Genomic DNA, 19,320 nt, shown 5'->3' with positions numbered 1-19,320 from the left:
ACTGATTCTTCACAGTTTTCCAGGAACAATAAAACTACTTCTACTGGTTGGTTGGCACCAGCTCCGATGTTTGTTTGAAACATAGGAACTGTTTTAATCCCTACTTAAGAGCATTGTTTTAGCATAGTTAAATAAAATGCACTCTTGGTAATTTAGATTACCAAGATAAATTGATACATTTTAAACCAAGATAAAGTGATAAATTAGACCTTTTTCCTTGTTCGTTGAAATGAGACTTAACTTGTGAGCCAACAGACACAAAAACAATTTCACCATTTCTCGAACATTGTTAGATTGCATTAATCAACATTCTAATAATACAGACGCACCCGACACACTCAGCCACAGGCCGCATGGATTCCTGGGATACAAACACATGGCAAGCAAATCTGTTCAGCATTGGATGCTTGGTGATGAAGCCAAAGTAGCTGCAGAGAGACGAGAGCAACATGATGCAATCAGTCAGGTGTGAGTTTGCAGTAAAAAACAGGAGGGCAGAGGACAGGAGGCCTTGCTTACCAGTTGTTCCTCGGATGACATCCACAGAAAGAGATGTTCTTCATCTGGAAGAAGTGACTACATCTGTCGTACTGGGGATGAGAAGAGAAAGATGGACAGAATTTAGAACAAGATTGTAGATGAATGAGGGAAGTAAAATTACTCTGCACAAGTTGGATGTTCTGTCTCATGTATTTATTCATTTGTACCTCATCAAGGGTGTCATATTCGTCGTCCAAACTCATGATTAGTTTAACTCCTTGCAAGCTGATCTCCAGTTCACAGAGAGAAGGAGGTCGTACATGTACCGTCCGTTTTCTCGACATCGCAATCTACATGACAAAAAGCATGTTCATGAGGCTAGTGATAGTTTTTCAGGGTGGTGTTTGGTAAGTATGTAGAGTCGGTCAGAAGTTTGCATAAGCTTGTGATCTACAGAGTGAACTTTGCATTAATTGTGGCTGCTATTGAAGACCTATATTATTTTTTGATTTTTTTTCCCGTCAAGGTGGAATGATTGTACAACTTCAATAAATTTTAAAATCAAGGGTTGAGCACACACATTTGAATTTAATGCAAATTTTACTCAATTCACATAGGTTCAAACTTATCAACACAGGCTCAACTAAACATATACATCTCCACTGATATTTTGTATATTATTCCTTCTCAAGTTGCAAAGAAACCACATACTTTTTGTAGCTATCAACTCCTTATAGCAGAATTGGTTGAGCTCATTTAAATTGGTCGATTTCCTGGCATGAACTGAGCTTTTAAGCATGGTCCATAATTTGAGGTCATCACATTGGGGAGGACATCCAGGAAGCCTTTAAAAATAGCTATAATGTCTTTGGGGTTGTTGGCTTGTTGTTCTGGGCCCCATCTGTATTGAAGTTTTTCAAAGATGAGAATGCCGTGCCAAATGACAGCATGGTTGTAGTAGAAGTACTTGTTCCTAACTACAAAAATGTATGATGTCTCTGTTGACTTAAGATAATTTATAAAAATACAAATGGAAGCACAGTTATGTTTTTGAATGTGTTTGTATCACTGATTCAGAGTGGATTAGAGAAAATCCACCATAAACTGAAACTCGTTTTAAAAATACCAGTTCTTAAAATTTACTGAAAATAATCTGGAAAGAGAACACTGATTCCTGATTTCCTAACATCAGGAAATTTTCATTTGCTCAGTGTAAAAATCTTGCATCACTTTTTTTTTGCTTGTTTATTGTTGCTGTGAATCCCTTTGCTGTGGATGTTTGCTTTCTGTTTTTAGCAAAATATGTAGTCAAAGTTAATTTGACATCCATGTTCATAACCAGGGTGTTTATGTGTGACTGTAAGGAATGTATGTATGCTTTAATATTTTCACTTTTCTTACCTTTTGCATTGCAGCACAGAGAATACCGTTGCCTTGGTGATAAGGAACCTCAACAGAACCCAAAAACTGAACATTGAACGTCTCAATCCACCCTGGATTCCTTTTCAGGCCTACAGAGGGCAAAACAAATGTGTTACGCTTTTGTAATCCTTAGTTTGATGAAATGTTAAAAAGTACTGCAGATGCATGTCGCCACTCACTCAGCAACTCTTTGGACTGGCCTATGACCTCATGGGCATAGAAGGCAGGAAATATCCCTTTTTCTCCTGTCCGCATGTTGTAGCCTCTGTACCAATAGTCATCTTCTTCTTCCTCCACATATAAAGGATCATCCACATCCAGCTCCAGTTCATCCTCATGTCTAGGAATGAACCTGGATAAGGCAAACACAAAACAATGATATTGTTGTAAAATGCTGCGTTTGCTTCTATAAGGTCTTCCATTGTGGACAGAGGAATGGAGAAAGAACACCTCTCTTACACAGGGAAGGCAGTTTTGGGCTTTCCTCGTTATTTAGTTTAGTTTGGAGATGTGTGGCAGCTGATCTCATTGTTTTCAGCCACCTAACACCACCCAGTTCTACAAGTAACCATTACATTTTCTCTTCTCCTAAGTGTTGATGATTGCCTCAGAACACAGTCAACCACATTATTCACATTTAATTTCTCTGTACAAGAGTTTTCCAACTTATTGCTCTGGGTTTATGCATTTTTGAATCATCTGTCAATGTTTTGGATAGTTTATACTTTCTTTATTCACTTGTTATCTGATTGCAGGAACTCAAAGTTCACCTGTACACTGCTCTGTGTGTCTGGTCCCGCTCCTCTCCATTGATGGTACATGAGAAAAGTCCAAAGGATTCTGTGCCTGCATGGAAGACAGACAAATTACAAATGACTTATTTTGATACAATCAGGAAAGTGTTATTTCATTTGGTCTCTTCACTGATGCAAGAGAATCAGATTGTTTGTGGCTAATAGAAAGAGCTTACTTGATCATAGGCCAATAAAAAAGTGAAACATCTTGTTTCACTTTTTTATTGTTGCTGTGAATTCTTTTGCTGTGGATGTCTGTTTTCTGTTTTCAGCTAAATATGTAGCTGGGAGGTGTTAATGCAGTAAAGTCGGAAAACATAATAAATGCTGTTGAGGAAATACTTTTTCCCCCCTTTTACACTTAATACTAAGGAGGTACCTTCACAGTAGGATAGGGTACCTACTGTGAAGACAGCAATATGTTAAACTTTTAACGCAAAATATTCATAAAAGTGGTAGCTGATTCAGATCTACAGTATTTCCTTATGCCTGCTGTGTTTAAACAGAGCTAAAATGATTGCCTTAAAAAAAGAAGTAATAAAAGCTAGCTTAGAATCTATTAAAATATATATATATTTTTTTGCACTGCTTACTTGAGGAACGGGAGGTGCTGTTGACAAACACATTTAGGAACTTTTTGGAAAACGGCAGATCAGCCTCTGGAGAGGAGTCCTCCGAAGAGCTCAAAAGTTCAGGCCTGATCCCTTCATTGTCGTGCCTGTAGCCCACCTTGCCGGTCTCCAATGGCTCTTCATCACATAAGGTAGACAGCTCACTGTCATCACTCAAAACTGAGGTGCACCTAAAATAACAAAACAGCAAGAAATAAAGGTTGACCATAGATAAAACTGAAGGACAATTTGAACTCTATTTTCTAATTTTTGAAACAATGTTAGGCCTACCGCCGAAGGCTAACTAGTTCCAGCGTTGTATTCTCATCCACCACAAGTGTGTACTTCATGGAGTCATAAGCCAGTCCATCATCTTCATTCGATTGCCTGAGAATCAGGTCTTTCTCACACAGTGGGAGGTCATGGTCAGGTAACGGATGATTGTGCACACTGGAATCAATCGGTGGTGAGCTGTCGAGTTCTAAATCACTACCACCATACGATTGATTCCTCATGCTACCCATGAAAGAATAAGAGTCTCCATCGTCCTCCTCTTCATCATTGTCAGTAGAGTAGGTAAGACTAAAGCAGCGATTGGTCTGAGCGGTCGGTATGTCGAGCGTCAGACTGTTTTTGACCTCTGTAATTCGCTCAAGAGATGCAGATGAACGACTTGTTGGCCTGGGTTCAGTCTCCCGCCCCTCGTCCTTGTCACTTATCACACTCTCGCTGAGGCTGGGCGAGTCTAAATCCCTTCTGCCTTCCATCATTAAGTCATTATTAGGTTCTTCGTCCTCTGGTCTCCCAACATTCTTTGATAGCTTCTCTGTGGAATTCTTGTCACAGTCTATGCTGGCATACAAGGTGGTTTCCTCCTCTAGATTTGCACAGCGCTCTAAAATCAGTGGGCTTATAGTATCACCAGTAGGGTTGCTTATACAGAGATGAGAACTTGCTCCTGGCTCCATCATCTCTTTTCTGTAGCCTTTGCCTTCTTTTTCCCTTTCCTGTGACCTCTCTATCTCTGTTTTCTTATCCAGGGTCTCGTCATTGAAATCATCTCCATCTCCAATGTCGGAAGATGGGGAGATGGTATCAGACACAGATGCCTTCCTCCTAAAGCACTCCTCAGGGCAACTAATTGGATATGAGCCCTCGGAAATCATCCTATTCACTAAGTTACTAAGAAGCCATGGGGAGTCTGAATTCTCACTTAGGTCATCTTCACTCTCTGATTCGGACTCCCCCTCACTTGTTTCATCATACTCATCTGCACATGGCATTAGTCTGGGCCCCACTGGCAGGTAGAAGGAGCGTTTGAAACTCTCCAGGCTATGGTCTGGTTCTATCTCGAGCACCATTGGTCTGGACAGACGATCGTCGCAGCACTGGGCTGGAGGCAGCGTCTCATCTGGATCGGCATGGTGCTCACAAGCCAGCTCATCATCCACACTCTGCATCCCCATCAGAGCCTGACCATCATCGTAGGACTCAGGAGGTAAGATGGGTGAACCAACAAGTGAGGGTGTGGCGATAGTAGGTGAGGGATTAGGGGAAGGAGAAGGTAGGAGAGAGTCTTCTTTGATTGGATCACGCTGGCCCAAGAACAGAGATGTTTTGAGGCCAACAATTCCACTGTCCTGTTCTAACTCGGTATCTGGGTCTAGTTCCTGGTCGGATGTTGGTGAGCTGGCCTCCTCAATTGAGTTGGTAAGGTGAGACGAACGTCCACTGCTGCTCTCATCACTTGTCAAGTCCAACTCTGTTTCTGAAATAGAGGAGATCATGTTGGAAACCACAGGACCCCCACAAGTAAATGCTGCTTCCAGTTCCACTTCAACGTCAGAATCAGAACCTGGAGAGCTAAGGTCCTTGTCCTGGTCTGAAGTCACATAACCCTGTTGGTTCATGTCTGCTATCCCTGGGTCTGAGGATGGGGAGGTTGAATCATTAGCCACTGGCTCCACAGCAGAAGCTGTTTGAGTATCTGAATGGATGGAGTGGTCTGGAGCTTCTGAGCGGCTTGACGAGTGATAGCTGGAGAAAGAAACGGGCTCAGAGGGCTCAATCGAAGGGAATTCAACATAAGACGACTGATTCTCCTTGCAGACCATGTCATAGGCCTCCTTGCACATGAACTCCACTTCAAAGTCCTTCTCTAGCTCTTCATCAGACAAGGGTGTATCAGCGCCCTCATTTCCTCCCATGGGAGCCGTGGATGATAAACAATGACTGGTACCATCTGGGTCAGGATCGTTTTCTGGTTCCATACCAGACTCGCTGGTGATTGTATAAGTGTCTGTGGCACACCGGTTTGAGTGTTTATGGTTGTGGTCACTGTTGAGGTCATGGTCCACCTCTGTGTCTGAACACTGGGAGTGCTCGTCTACAGAGGGTACTCTGGCTGTCTGGATTGTTGGGTCTGCCTTTAAGTCAGTAAACTCTGAAGGACATGGGTTGGACCTGTGCTGGCCAAATGATCCTGTAAAGATAATAGTGTTGCAGAAAGAAAACATGGTAAACACAAAAACCACAGCACTTGCAACTTTAATGAAGTTGATGATGATGAAACGGAGATGAAAGGTAGACAATCTAAGGAGCTGAGATAGAGAAATTTAAACATGCTTGAGAAAAATAAAGGCTAATCTCTGTTTTTAACTGATCACAATATTCATTAAAAACTAAATATAAGCAAATGCCTATATTAAAAAAAAAGTTCAATTAATTTTCAAGTTGTACGTTAAATCAAATCCACAACACAGCACTACATCACACCAATGTAAATGGGGATGAAATTCAAGCTTGATGGGCTGGCCTTCGTGTTACCATATTCTGGCCTTTCCCGTCTGTTGCCCTCCATGTCGCAGAGGAGGGGCCTATGAGGAGACTGGGGGTTCCCGCCCTCCCCTGCTTGTTTTGGTGGAGTACCTTTGCTCTGCAACCCTGGAGCCTGGGAAAGTGGAGAGGTTCTGCACTGGCCTGTCACATGGCTACCATCCTCCAAGCATGAATGGGTTGGAGACAGACGACCTGAAAGTAGGAAAGGACCTACTTTTGTCAGTTCAAAGCTAATTGAACTTCAATGAAGAATAGGAAGTATTTACTTTTCATATTCACTGTTTTGTTTTGTACAGTATAATAACTTCCATCAAGTGCTTTACAGATAATGTGATGAGCTCACCTTGTGAAGTTGGATTGCGTAAAGAGTCTTGCCAACTTCCTTTCTTTGGGGACAGACTGCTGTTGTTGTTCAACGAATCCTAGTGAACAAGATCCAGTATTACAAAAGATTGTATGTGGCTAATAGAAAGAACTTACTTGAGGTTGGTGAGTTCTGGGTGATTAAATTCTGAATCTGCATACCTGCGACACAGCGGCGGTAAGATTCAACGTGGTGGGTCTGCTCTTCAGAGTGCCCAGGGAAGGGGAGTGAGGAGGAGATGCAGAGGGAGATGGGGGAGCATCAGGGTCAATTTCTTCCTCTTCATCCTCATCATCCTCCTCATCCTCGTCTTCATCATCAATCATCTCAAACTCTTGGAAGTCATCCTGGAAGGAGCAGACTGGGTGGTGCATGTCACTCTTCTCCAGGATGAGGGAATCCTAAAAGAGAGAGAGACAGTTAGTTATTGTAATATAATAATATATATCAGTGATTGTTGAACAGCAAACCACAGTGTTACTCCTGGATCTTGAACTGTCAGTTGGATAATGCCACTTTCTTAAAAATTGTCACCACAACCCTATCTCCCACTCCAAACGTATTATCCCAGTTTTCCATGCGACATTGAAGAGGGGTGTCAACTATGACAGCCCCACATTGTCCAGAGCCTTCAGGATTTTAGGCCAAATCTCATCCACATCTGGTACCCTGTCACGGAGGAGCTTTTAAAATTGCTCAGAGACTTCTGCCACTGTAGTGGAATCTCATTCTCCCGAGTCTTTAGGAGGACATGGTGGCTGATCGGATTGAGAAGATCCTCAAAGTGCTCGTTTCGCTGCCGTCATTGTCCTCAGTCCAGAGTTACAGTTTCCACTCCAAGGCCTATGTAGCTTATAATCGTTCCCTTTCTCTTTCTCTCACTCACTGAAAGGTCAAAAATAATACATGAAATGAAAGTCTCTCTTGGTAGCCTTTTTGAATTTCTTCCATTCCCAAATGATTGCTTTTGCAGCCACAGAAACTGCTTCAGGAGTCCCCAAAGATGACTAAGACCTGAAGTCCTCCATTTGTAACGTAAATCCTGAATGTGGTACATTTGGATCCCATTTCCCCAATCTCCCTCGGGACATAAAAGAAATTCTCCCAGAGAAGTGAATTGAAGATCACTCAAAGAGGTTCCTTCGCCATATGTTTCTAGTTCACCCCCATCATTTGTGTTTACCAGATCTGTACGGTAACCTACCACCAGGTGGTGACCAGTTGATAGCACGTCTGATGATATGATTACAAAACTGATCGTCGACCTTTGGTCCAAAGTGGGCTGGTACCAAGAACACTTATAAACAACAAAATGCTTGAACATGGTGTTTGTTATTGCTATTCCGTGCCTCACACTAAAGTCCAATAACAAAGCAGCAACGGAGTTCAGATCAGTAACGCCACTCTCGCCGATTAAGCTCTGCAGGTAACATCATCATCACCCACATCAACATGAAGCCCCCCACTGAATCCCCAGATGGCACTCGTTCCAGGACACCATCCAGAAACTCCAAGAAGGCCAGGTGATTTGAAATGCAGTTCAGTACCTAAGCAGGAAGAACGGTCAGAACCTTCCTTGAACAGAAAATAAAAAATAAAAATGGACAAATAATGATTTAAAAAAGCAATTAAAAATTCAGAAAGTAACTTTAAAGTATAAAAAGTTATCCTTTAAAATACATTAAAGGATCACTTTTAATGTATTTTAAAGGAGTACCTTTAAAATACATTTGGCAGTGTTGGGTTCAAACCTACTACCTCTATTACAGATACTGCAGCATGTTCTCTTTTGATGGTACTTTAAAACAATCATGTAGACATGTAGACAGTCGCATGTTGTAGTTCTTTAGCACTTAGTTTAGTAGGTCATACAATGTGGGAAAGCTCAAAGTGTATAAATACTTATGCAAAACTTAGTATTATGTTTTATAAGAGTTGGGCAAAAATGTTGAAATGGAGCTCATGTTCAACTGTTTTTCACGTTCATGAGTATTGCTTCTGCCTTTCTCAGCATCAGCTTCATGAAAAAGATGATAAGGCTTTGCAGACGGTAGGGAAATAGAGCACACTAGCAAGTTCGAGGTCAACAAAATAAAATTAGATCAAACACGTCTGTATCGGATTTCATTGGTTTACCGGAAAGCACAACACTAAATGGTTCGAGGTTCAATAAGCCACACCTCCTCTGTTGGGTTTCAGATGTGCGCAGCAGCTGAAAACATTGGCTTATGCTATACTACACATACAAAAAAATGCGTCGTTGCCACATTAATTAGTATTTCCGTCACAGGAGCCCCCATTCCCTAATTTGAATTGAACAATGCCTGGATTGATTTGTCCGTTTCATCCCGTTAACAAGCGCAGCAGTTTCTGTTCCTCTAAGTGCCGTCTGTTTAATGGACGAATCAAAGATCACCCTCTCACCCACACCCACCACACAATTCTGCTGATGCCTGATGCATCCACTTTATGCTACAGAATCTGAAATCAACACTCAGCTTACTGCATAGGGACTACACATGAATATGCAAACTTGTATCTCTTTAACATATCTCTTGTTGAGGATTTAGTTGTTAACATACAGTGGAATGTTTGGAAAAAAAGATATTGTTTTCCATGGAGGATGGCTCTGAGGCAAATATCTGCAGTCACTATGTAAAAAAGCCAAGGTTCCTTTTGTCCACACAACATTTGAGCATATGTTGTGTGTTACACTGCAATACACAATATGGCAGTGTAAAAACCTTAAAGATCCAAATCTAGGTTGTGAAAACGCTCCAACTGCCGGGGGACAACACTCTGCAGCATCACAACACATCCTCTAGCAAGGCCACCTGACAGACAGGCAGGCGGGATTAAAAAAAATAAAACAAAACTATAAATAAGACATGTGTGTTGGCAAAAATCAATCCCTGCAGTCTCCAGTTCCCAAGGACAACCCACCCAGCCCAGTAGCATGCATCCTGTCGACTAGTAGACAATGCTGAACGTCTGCATACGAGCCACTGGGAATATACTTACTGACTCAGACAGAAAATGCATTCAGTTTATTAATCAGCAGGCTTACATTTTACTGTACTAGGACAATATTTAACCTAAGCCAATTACATGAGTTCCCAGTTGACATCCTGCTGATATCCTTCATATAAACATTTCAGCAACTTTACAGGAGCAAGTAGAGCTATAACTGTAGCAAATATACTTAAAAGCAGAGAAGCTTTGCGATCTCTAATTAGTAGACCGCAGGCCAGAAGACCATGGCTAATTCCGAATCAAATGACTCTGCTGCAGCTGAATATCAGAGGAACAGTATGATGGCTTCCCCAATGGAAAATAAAATAAAAATCCTTTTACCAGGGCAGAAAACAGACCCTTCGGGTCAAATTATAGCATCATGTATCCTACTGAGCAGAAGAACCGACAGCAAAAAGGTTTAGAGAGCCTGAAGATGAGAGCTTAAAGCAAATAACATTTTACACGTGTTGAGTAAAACCAGAGACAAAAAAGAATTTAAAAATGAAACAATAAAATCAAAACACCTTGGAGGTAGTAGAGACTTAATAGCTTAAGTTTTAAAAATATATATATTATGAAAGATTATTGCAGACAGGAAGAGATAACTATCTTTTATTATAATTATAATGTGGGGTTAGTTTATTTTTGGCCAAGTGTTAAATTTATATTTGATGCTGGAAACCATTTAAAGTGCCTTGGAAATGTACTCAGACTCCTTGAACTTTTGAAATGTTTTCATGTTAATACTAGTAACGTCAATGTTTTTTCAAAAAGACTTTATATTAAATGCCACAGAAAATGTTACATCAAACAGAAGAGGAAGTAGAGGAAGAAGAAAATTATACATGAGATAAATTTTATATTTGAATAGAAAAGTGAAAATATGGCAGGTGTTACTATTTAAACCATTCCATAACACTGAGTCTGAAGTAATGTCTTCCATGATTGGCTCTACCTGGCTTCCAATCAGCAACAGGTTCTCTGCATCCCCACAACTTGATGCTGCCACTACCAAGTTTTACTGTGAGCATGGTGTGTTCAGGGGTAAGATGCATTGCAATGTAAGACTTTTGCCCTACATAACATTCACCACCAGGCAGGTGCAGAGGGGGGGGGGGCTAGGGGTGCTTGAGCACCTGCCCCTTTTGCTCCTTGCCCCCAAGTGCCCTTTTGGTCAAATTTTATTTATTTATTTTTTTGGTATTATTATTTCCTAAGCCCTCTTCTGACTCATAATAACATTTGCTAAAATTATTTGTTTTTTGTTGGGGTTTTTTTTGTACAACATAATAAGCCCTCCGGTCACCTTGTTACCTTTGACCTTTTGCCCGTGACGCATGACGCAGTTGCCTCTCGCACAGTAAGATAAAGCGGCTAACTGGAGCTCAACGTAGCAAACGTACCAGATAACAGAAAGGTTTTACTGTGTAGGAAAATTATTATTATTATTATTATTATTATTATTATTATTATTATTATTATTATTATTATTATTATTATTATCATTGTTAAACAATCACAACAATAATATTAAAGTATAATAAATGTATGTTATTATATTATATTATTGCTACTATTGGTGTCAATAGTAATAATTATAATTATCAACATAAATAATCCATCCATCCCTTTTCTAACACCAGGAGGGGTGCTGGTGCCCATCTCCAGCAAATATTAATTAATTAATTAATTGTAAATGATTAGTGTGATTAATTAAAATAATTTTAGTATTATAAAATGATCATAATTTTATAATACTATAAAATTATGATTTTATAGTATCATATAAAATTATAATTTTATATGATAAAATTATCATATAAAATTATGATAATTTTATACTATATTTATATAGTATAAATATAAATATAAAAATATATTTATATTTATACTATAAATATAATATATTTATAGTATAAATATATTATATTTATATACCAGGAGGGGAGACATCAAAACATCTATGACATAGATCTATGTCATAGAAGAGGTCATAGCTACAATGAGCTGTAGTTCTAGGGGAATGTCTTGCTTCTGATCGTTGCCATGGAAACAGTCTGATTAGTTCTGCATGACTCAAGCTATTAACCCTTTGCAACTGCGTGGAATAGGGACACATCGCCCATCCAAAACTGATCATGTCCATAATGGATATATGTCTTCTAATTTCCTTATTTGCACAATGTACATTGTATTTATTCCAGTGTTAGGAAAATGTTTCTTGAATTAGAATAGCACTTAAATAAAAGTCCAACAAGGATATTCATTTAGAATTAAAAATAACTTACCTTGAGCTACCATGATACATATAATGTATGCAATAAAAGCGGGTCATTAATGAAGGGGAAAAAAACTCAATCCAGACTTTAAGTAAGTTTAGGGTCTGGTTTGACGGGTATGCAGTTAAAACTGTTTCCCATTTATTCAATGAAAAAAATAAAATTTGCCTCAGTTAAGTAAAATAAAATAGTAATCAAAACTTTTGGAATTGTAATAATTTCTTTTTTAAAAACAAAATGTTTTGTTTAAAAAACTTTTTTTTTTTTTATTAAATAACTTTTTTTTCTCTCGTGTACTTAAAAAGTTATTTGCCAAATATAAACTTTTTTTTTGCACACATCAGAAATCTTTTGTTGTGACTTTGGGCCCTGCCCATGACATCATGTGTGAATCACAAGCAAAACTTTGAGTCACAAACAAATACTTAGAATAGGAAGAAAAGATTTATGACAAGAGTAAATAAGATTGTTTTGCAAATAATTCTTTCACTTCATGAGACAAAAATGTGTGATTTTAATGTTAAAACAGGTTTTTTAAGCAAAACTCTGTAACTCTTGGTGACATGCATTAACAATTACATTTTTGCTTTTGTTTTTTTTCTGCAGTTCCACGTTAAAGTTTGATGCAGCTCTGCTTTCCTGAATGGACCATCTTCATATCCACTGCAAGTGTAGCAAACAGGCAGCTCTTTGTTTATAGATTACAGTACATTAAAAGGTTGCATTGTGCCCTTGTTTATATTTTTAATAGTGTAATTCTGTAAAGACAAAATATGTCTGGTGGTCTAGCTCTGATTTACATATCTTGCTAAATTGCAGGTTTGAATATTGCAATACGTTCCTATAACAAAATAGACCTGCAGAAAAAAATTGCTAATAAAATATCTTACATAGGCATAGCTGTATGCTCTATATAGAGATTTTCCTTAGCTTTGATTGTATATCTCAATTACAATTTTGTAATTTATTGTTTATTAAACTCTGAAAGCTGAGAGGCTTTGTTGATATTCTGTCCTAGAATGCGGTTAGAGGGGCCCTTTAGTGGTCTCTGCACGGCCCTGTTCACCACACAGGGCAAAATGACAAACCTTTTTCTCATCTGATCAGAGCATCTTTTGCCACGTGCTCACTGTGCACCCTTCAGCACACACAGAGTGTTTTTATTCAACAATGGCTTTCTTCAGGCTGCTTTATTATACAGGTCTGATTGTCAGTCACCTCCTGGTGGCAATATATTAGTGCCACACAATTCCTATTTTCTGAGCACAAATTGAAAAGTGCTCCCTAAGATGTTCAAAGCTTGGTATGCTGTTTTCTAACTCATCTTTAAACTTTTTTATAATGGTGTTTTTTTACTTATGTTCCTTAACAAATATTTGAGGCCTTCAAAGAACAGCTATCTTGATCCTGAGAATAAATCACATGCAGTTGGACTTAATTAGTTGACTTCTGAGGTTTATTGGTTGCATTATATTTTATTTAGATGAGAAAGAAAAAAAACATCTGCATGTCCCACATTTTAGATTTTTAATTCTAACAAACATTATGTAATTTCCTACCACGACGAAGTTTAATTCTTTGTGTTTGTCCATCATAGAAAATCTCAAAAAATGCATTGATGTTTGTGGCTGTAACATGACAAAAAGTTTAAAAAAACTAGAGGAGTATTGAAGGACTATTGAAAGGGACTATATATTCAGATTTTTAGTGTTCTTAGTCTTGAAATTACTTTAATCTTACTTACCAAATACACAATGGGGCAGAATTATGTGATGCCAATCTCCCCCAGATATATTTTATGTCACAGGATGGGGTTAAGAGTTAAGTGCTGTATCTTTCTCCCACAATTTTTAAACATATTAGGTTACCGAGAAATTCCAAATTAACTGCAGGAGACTGGAAGAAAAAAAAAAATCACCATAACTTGCGGTGGCTCTAAATTTGAATCTGTTGAATGGCTGTATCGGTAAATGTCAGCATTTCAAATTAAGAGTTGCAGCGCAGCTAGGAACACATACACTTCTCTGTCACATGCTAAATTATGCATATGCTTCTACAGTTCAGTCTGAGCTCTGGAGGGATGGAGGTGGCTATTTGAGAGGCCACAAGGCATGGAGCAGCAGGGGTTGTGTGGTTGTGAGCATGTGAGACCCTGTGAAAAGATTAAAAAGCATGAAAGAGAAAGAGGAAACTGCTGCTGTGGTGGTTTCTCTGTTTGACATGGTGAAACACTGCCTACAGGGATGAAAGGTTGAAGAAAACATACAAAGTTACACTTTAGAGAAATTAGTAAAGGGAACCCTGGACCAAAAACTTAACAACAAAGTTAGAATACCATCAAAACAGATAGCACTGAGTGCTTTGAGCCAAATCCAACAGAAAAACACTTTCTGTTTTGATCACATGTACATATACGTGTGCCTCTGTCATAATAGCAATCTTCTGAGTTATACAGATTAAGACCTGAACCCCACAACTAATTAGGATTAATCAAAACTCTGGATTGGGGCGCAAAGATAATCTCACTATTTAGCTTGGCCGCTCTTCCTCAACATCAAAGGCATGAAGCCCAGTGTGATCAAATCATACTGACACGAAACCCACAAGCCTCTGTCTTCCACAGCAGAGTGATGATCAGTGAGGATAAAATGCTGCTGCTGCTTCTGCTGGGGATGATGAGCTGACAAACTGTCATGCGCCTTACTGATGCAAGCAAAATCAAATAGCATGTGAAGCACCCTGTCCATGTAATTCCTAGTCTCGGCTTTCTCTTCTTGTTATTTGGACGTACACACGCACATATGAACGCTCAGAGGGCATCTGAGTGTGTGTCCTATTCTTCCCATGTCAGCAAGAATCCCTCCTCTCAGCAATGATGTAGCCTAACAAGGACCGACGCTGTGTCTGAACTACGCTTTCATGTCTGTGAAGTGAGCAGTCAAGCTGTCTGACGATGGCGGACAGGAGTTTAAATCCATGCGGAGAACGTCGATGGGGGAGCGGACCACGTATGACGTCACAAGATGAAAGTTTTTTTTTTCTTAAATAATCTTTCCTCCTGTAGAGGGCTTCTACACAGCTCGGTTTTAAGTGAGCTTTCCGAATGTGATTTGTTACAGGATTAACTGGAAGGAAGCAAAATATCTGCTGCAATGCTTTGGCAGGAGCTTATGCCTCAGACTCAATCCCTGAGCTATTTCCCCATTCCCAGTCAAGAAAAAGAGGAATAGGGGGAGAAAGAAGAAGAATGGAAGCTTTAAAGGAAGAGGAGTGAAAAAAGGTGGAGATGGAGCAGGGAGTGTAAGCTCTGTCTCTAGGCAACGCTCTGCGCGGGGAGGAAGGAAAACACACTTGGGAGGGAGGGAAAGAAGGAGGTTGTCTCTGCATAGCAGCAAACTGCACTGGGTCACCCAGCCTCTGCTGCAGCTGTGGCTCAACGCCACCAGTATAAAACATTAACATCCTACAGGATGGACAGACAGAAGCAAACAGAACAGTTGAAACCAGATGACTTCATTACTTCTATGAAATATGATCAGACTTGTAGGAAGACACAGATGATGACGCAATCATTAATTCAAGCTTCATTGCATGGTTCTTTATGTACTGACAGTCGAGGATGAAAATTTGTTTAGACGTGGATTTGGTGGGTGACAAAATTTCCTTTAATTAGGTCAAGAATGATGTGCAAAGTGGTCAAACACCTCATCCAAAGAAGATAGCTACAGAAACTTTAATCAAAGCTATTTACATTTTGTTGCTTAAGTTAATTTTCATAAGATTTTAATCTAATCCTTTCATGCATGAATTGTGATCCTTTGTGTCAGGATTTTTTTCATTTTTTCATTTTTTTTATTTTCTTAAGGCATAAAAAAAGGTAGGATTTTTTTTTTTTTTAGGTAATTTTCTCCAAATACAAAGTTGTTATTTAAAAGTATTGTTCTTTAGGGGTTATCTGATGTCACAATATTTTTTTTTACCTGTAAGAGTCATCTACAGTAGAAGGAGGGACCGGGTCGGTTGGCATTCTTTTTTGTCTGTCGGCCATATTGGATTTAACAAAAAATAATTTCTTGCACTTGCAGCTGATGGCCAGTAGTTGATAGTGTATTTTATGATGCGTTAGTGTCCACTTCTGTGGTCTGTGTGCATTTATAACATAAAAATCCACAAGAAGCACAAGAAAATGGCTTTTAGACAGCTGTCCACTGTAGTGACCACTATGCATGAAAGGGTTAAATTCTGTATAATTGACCAAATTTCAAGTTAGTGGACTAAAAGTCGCAAACACTTTCTTTCCTATTTGCATTTGTGGTGCAACCAACACCAGGTAGCGTAGCTAGCCTACGTTATAGCTAGTCATTTTAAATTTCAGCGATATTGACAGTTTCCTTTAGTATCAGTTTGGTTTCTTTTTGTGTGCCTACTTAAATTTGGCTTCTCTTACCATATTTGTGTAGACAATTTTTAGTAAAACTGGCTTTTTATGCAAGTTTGTTATAAAATACATTTTTGAGTCATAATTGTTCCCAACTACATTCTGGTAACACGGAACAATTACTAAGATTAAAAAAAAAAAATCCTGATTGTCCACAGCTTGTTCAAAACTCCAAAACAAGACCTTAAACTTGAAAAAAAAAACCTGTATACTTCAAAACTGTATTAATGTAACCTCGTTATTTGCCAGCCATTCTCTGAAGTCAGCCCCAAGTTTCATTATTTGGACGTTGAATGGTTAAACCCCTGAATACAATTCTGATTTAATAAAACCTTACATATCAACATCCTTGCAAATTTATCACATCTGCAAAATTAACTCAGCCTCACGTTATAGGGAAAGCAATTCAAACATAATTGGATTTTTTTTAATAATACTGTCTACTACTTCTATGATGCTGAATTATTCTGCAGTTAGTAACTGTTAAGCTTTGCAACTTAAAGAGCAGTCAAAACTCTACTGGAAGTTGCGGACCTACAAATTATTGAGTTTTTTTCATCTACAGAATAAGATTTTGTTGATAGTTTTCAAAAAGTCTTGTGTTCAATATTTAGGAGGTTTACACTGGCCGCTTTCTACAAAATTTTAAAACAACACACTTGGATCTTATTGAGCTACTAAAATTAATCCACCTTGATGTCAAGTGCAAGGTGAGAAGAAGCTGGGGGTCCCTGCTTGGCTCCGGGCCACGGAAAAAGGCCAGACCGTCAGCTGAAAAACGGTGCGACGTTTGAATAGGAGGGAGACAATGTTAATCTATGCAGGACTACTGAAGTCTAATTGCAAAATCACACAAAATAAAAATGGATAATGGACTGAGTTTGCTACTTTGTTTCAAAGCCACAGATCTGAAACCCAAACTATTATTAATTTATGCTTATAGATGTCCTTTTTTATTATTTATAGTTTTAATAAATACTTAATTATGTGTGTTATTTCTCCTAAGATGATACAATACCAAGGATTGCCTTTTCCCCATTAAACCTGAGCTCAGCTTCAGAGAGTTCCATTTACTTTAATTTACACATTAATAATTAAATCATGCGGGAAAAATAGCAGAACACATGGCTTTAATTTTAGTTTATGGACAGCTTATACATGTACCCGTAAGATTTTGGGGGAAAAAAATATGTTAGCGTAAATACAAGCATTAGAAAATACGCAAGTCAGGATGAAACCTGCGTTCACCTCAATGTTGCCAAAATAAATTTTTTCTCCGACTTCTTAGTGTAGTGGGTAAACTACAAGAAGTATTTCCTTGAATAAAAATGAAATAAAGTGAATTTTTGGAGTCCAAGCAGTAACTTACCGCATTTTTTTTAGAGATTGCATTGTTAAACAATGTTCTTCAATCCCTTATAGCCACTTCAGCAACAGTTTATCCTTTTTTTTTTACTAATGGATACTTTGCCAGTTATCTTTCTAATGTAACTGAGTAATTATAGTTTTATTTAAGATTTGTGAGTCACTGCTCTTGTTCTTGGAGTCAAAAACTTACTCATGTAGAAGTTTTTTTTTTTGTTTTTTTTTTTTGCTTTGATGAAGGCCAAATATAAATTACACATAAAACATGTGAGAGAGACATTCCACAAAATGTGTAAAATGCTAGTAACTAGAAAACCATAAAACAGAGTATCACCTTTTCATAAGGATCAGAGTCATAGTTGAGTCCAATCCCACAGTCGTCTGTGATTTCGGAGAGATCTTCATCATCAAACTCCTCTAGGCTGATGTCATGGGACGGCCTAGAAACACACAGGAGGAGACAATATTTAAGAAACGTTTGTGAAAAATGCTTCTGATTACAGCTAAGTGGTTCTTTCTTTTCAGAAGAGCGTTCTGTTTGATTTGTGCCCTCCAAACTCAAACCATGTTTCAGGTGAAACCTGCTCTCACTTAGTGGCTTTCCAAGTCACATATTTTAAATTTACACAGCACCCCCAATACACGCTCACATACAGTAACTGTGCACTACATGATAGATCGATAGCAGTTTAGTTCTTATTATTAACCTTTATTTAATCATTAAAACACCATTGAGATGAAAATAAAAAATAAAACAACCTCCTGGCCAAGACCGGCAGCAGCACACAGAGTTTGTAACAGAGTACTAGTGAATGCTGCACATTTACTGGGTAAGAAATTGCTAGAAGTTCCATGTTAAAGTTTGTAAACTTTCTTTTCTAGCACCATCGCTCCACAGCAGGGGAGTGACTACATCCCTGTAATGAGCCAAAGGAAGTTTGGTTGTGTAGGCTTTATTTCATCTATGCTTCATTACGTCCAGCAGCCTCCCCAAGTCTGCAGCAGCTGCCTTGCAATGAATTGAAGGAAATGCTGCAATGCAGCTTTTCTGCAAAGCAGAGGATTCTTTACATATTACCTATAGGTGCGAGATTAGATCTCCCTGTCAGATTGGTTTCCATGTCCGCACGGCGTAACAGTGCTCAAAGAGGAGATGATGGTACACTGATATATGTGAAGGTGAAACATTAAATTGAAAAAGCAGGGGGCAAAATAAAGATATTGATGGCAATCTATATATATTTTTCCATTTCAATTTATGTTGCTCAGGATCAATTAGGGAGACAGTCCAGGCTATGCTGCAGTTAACACAACATGCGACTCGCTGAGGAAACCAGAACAGAGAATTGGGTGATGAGGTTACTGAATTACATCTCATGGATCAGAAGGAACAAAATTGCTAAAAGAGAAAAAAAAATCAAAGTGCATCCCCTTCTGGTGGAAATAGGCATAGATAACTTAACAGGTCTTTAAAGATGTTGAAAAGATAATGTTTCAAAGCCATATTAGTTTGTAGTCAGAACTTTTGCTCCTAAAAGTCATTTGAATGAAAAAGTGCAGGAGTGTCGAGAGTTTTCTCCCACCTGTAGCTGTAGTGTTGGTCAGCTTATTAAAGGAGGCGACTAAGCTTTTATCTCTGTCACAGTCTCTATCAGAGAGAGTAAAATGCACTGAAAAAAGGAAATAATTGCTTTTTTCATTTAAATCAAATTTT

General features: G+C 38.6%; 1 protein-coding gene across 2 annotated transcripts in view; it reads right to left on the bottom strand.

The window, feature by feature from the left end:
* mapk8ip2 (mitogen-activated protein kinase 8 interacting protein 2) overlaps positions 1-19,320 on the bottom strand; it is a 33,064-nt gene that overhangs the window by 4,282 nt on the left and 9,462 nt on the right. Inside the window, exons 2-13 of one of the 2 annotated variants that reach the window (XM_008411331.3) lie at positions 17,941-18,046; positions 6,671-6,910; positions 6,489-6,567; positions 6,134-6,337; positions 3,599-5,789; positions 3,290-3,498; positions 2,673-2,748; positions 2,082-2,254; positions 1,882-1,991; positions 708-830; positions 520-590; positions 330-428 (exon numbers count right to left, since the gene is read on the bottom strand). In XM_008411331.3, coding sequence (XP_008409553.1) covers positions 330-428; positions 520-590; positions 708-830; positions 1,882-1,991; positions 2,082-2,254; positions 2,673-2,748; positions 3,290-3,498; positions 3,599-5,789; positions 6,134-6,337; positions 6,489-6,567; positions 6,671-6,910; positions 17,941-18,046 — 3,681 coding nt within the window. The remainder of the gene's footprint in view (positions 1-329; positions 429-519; positions 591-707; positions 831-1,881; positions 1,992-2,081; positions 2,255-2,672; positions 2,749-3,289; positions 3,499-3,598; positions 5,790-6,133; positions 6,338-6,488; positions 6,568-6,670; positions 6,911-17,940; positions 18,047-19,320) is intronic. The other variant, XM_008411332.3, reaches the window with a different exon arrangement.

This window comes from Poecilia reticulata, chromosome 6 (assembly GCF_904066995.2).
Source record: "Poecilia reticulata chromosome 6, P_reticulata-male-v2, whole genome shotgun sequence".
Taxonomy (NCBI): Eukaryota; Metazoa; Chordata; class Actinopteri; order Cyprinodontiformes; family Poeciliidae; genus Poecilia; species Poecilia reticulata.
Note: the sequence above shows the minus strand (reverse complement) of the source record. Positions and strands in the feature narration are given on the sequence as shown.